Raw genomic sequence first — 1,115 nt, forward strand, 5'->3', positions numbered from 1 at the left:
CACCCCTATCCTTAATCTAGTCCCGACAAAAAGGTTTCCAAAACACCTCACGAGATGTGGACATGGAAGACCACCTAGCAAATATCCGCATGCACCTTACACGCTGCATGAGTGTTTGGTTCATATGTTCTGCTACACCATTTTGCTGTGGTGTGTGCCATACAGTGCTGTGCCTTACTATACCTTCTGCCTTGTAGAAATTGTCAAATGGAGCATTGTAGAACTACAACCTATTGTCAGACCTCAGAGTCTTGTCCTGTTCTCCAGTCCTTTTCTCAACCATGGTCTTCCACACCTTGAAATTCCCAAACACCTCATCCTTCATCTTCAGAAAGTACAACCAAACCTTCCTTGAATAGTCATCAATGAACATTACAAAGTATAAGCATCCTCCTTGAGACTTTGATGGTGCAGGACCGCACATATCTGAGTGAACGTACTCCAAGATTTCCTTGCTTGTGTGTTGACCAACACCGAACTTTACTTTGCGATGCATTCCCATGTTGCAAGCTTCACAAAAATTTATCTTTCCAGTAGCCTCTCCACCAAGCATTCCTTGGTTACTTAGAACAGACATGCCCTTCTCACACATGTGCTCCAACCTACAATGCCACCACTTTGTCTTGTCATCACCTTCATTCAATGATTGGGAGATATCCACCATTCCCATAACCATACCACCTTCTAGGATATAGATCCCTCCATGATTCATCTTCCCTTTCATTATAACCAGAGAGCCTTTGGTCACTTTGACCCAGTCATGTTCACTAGCATACCTCATTCCATTCTTAGCCAATATGCCAAGATAAATTAGATTCTTCTGAAGTTATGGAATGTACTAGCAATCTAACTTCATGACCATTCCATCATGCATCTTGATCTGCACCATGCCACTACCTTTGATACTTCTCACCCATCATCACCGTCTTGACTGTGCTGTCCCAAACTTTGAAGGAGTCGAACCAATATGATTATACGTCATGTGATAGGATGCTCTAGAAATCAAGACCCAAACATCATTAGAACTTGATGTACACACAGTCAATACATCACTATCGTCCCCTTCATCAGAACTTTACTGAACCACAATAGCAGTGTTATTACTACTTGATTCA

The 1,115-nt window shown here is 42.2% G+C and overlaps 1 protein-coding gene across 1 annotated transcript; it reads right to left on the bottom strand.

The window, feature by feature from the left end:
• Nucleotides 1-223: 223 nt before the first annotated feature.
• Nucleotides 224-724, bottom strand: LOC145010612 (putative mitochondrial protein AtMg00300). Its single transcript, XM_078969133.1, has one exon. The coding sequence runs from the start codon at nucleotides 722-724 to the stop codon at nucleotides 224-226; it is 501 nt and encodes a 166-aa protein (XP_078825259.1).
• Between the last annotated feature and the right edge of the window lie 391 nt (nucleotides 725-1,115).

The sequence above is a fragment of the Lactuca saligna genome, chromosome 8, assembly GCF_052625555.1.
Source record: "Lactuca saligna cultivar CGN05327 chromosome 8, ASM5262555v1, whole genome shotgun sequence".
Classification (NCBI taxonomy): Eukaryota; Viridiplantae; Streptophyta; class Magnoliopsida; order Asterales; family Asteraceae; genus Lactuca; species Lactuca saligna.

Excerpts from the sequence above, each read along its gene's own strand:
- LOC145010612 (XM_078969133.1), bottom strand. The coding sequence starts at position 724 with ATGAAAGGGAAGATGAATCATGGAGGGATCTATATCCTAGAAGGTGGT.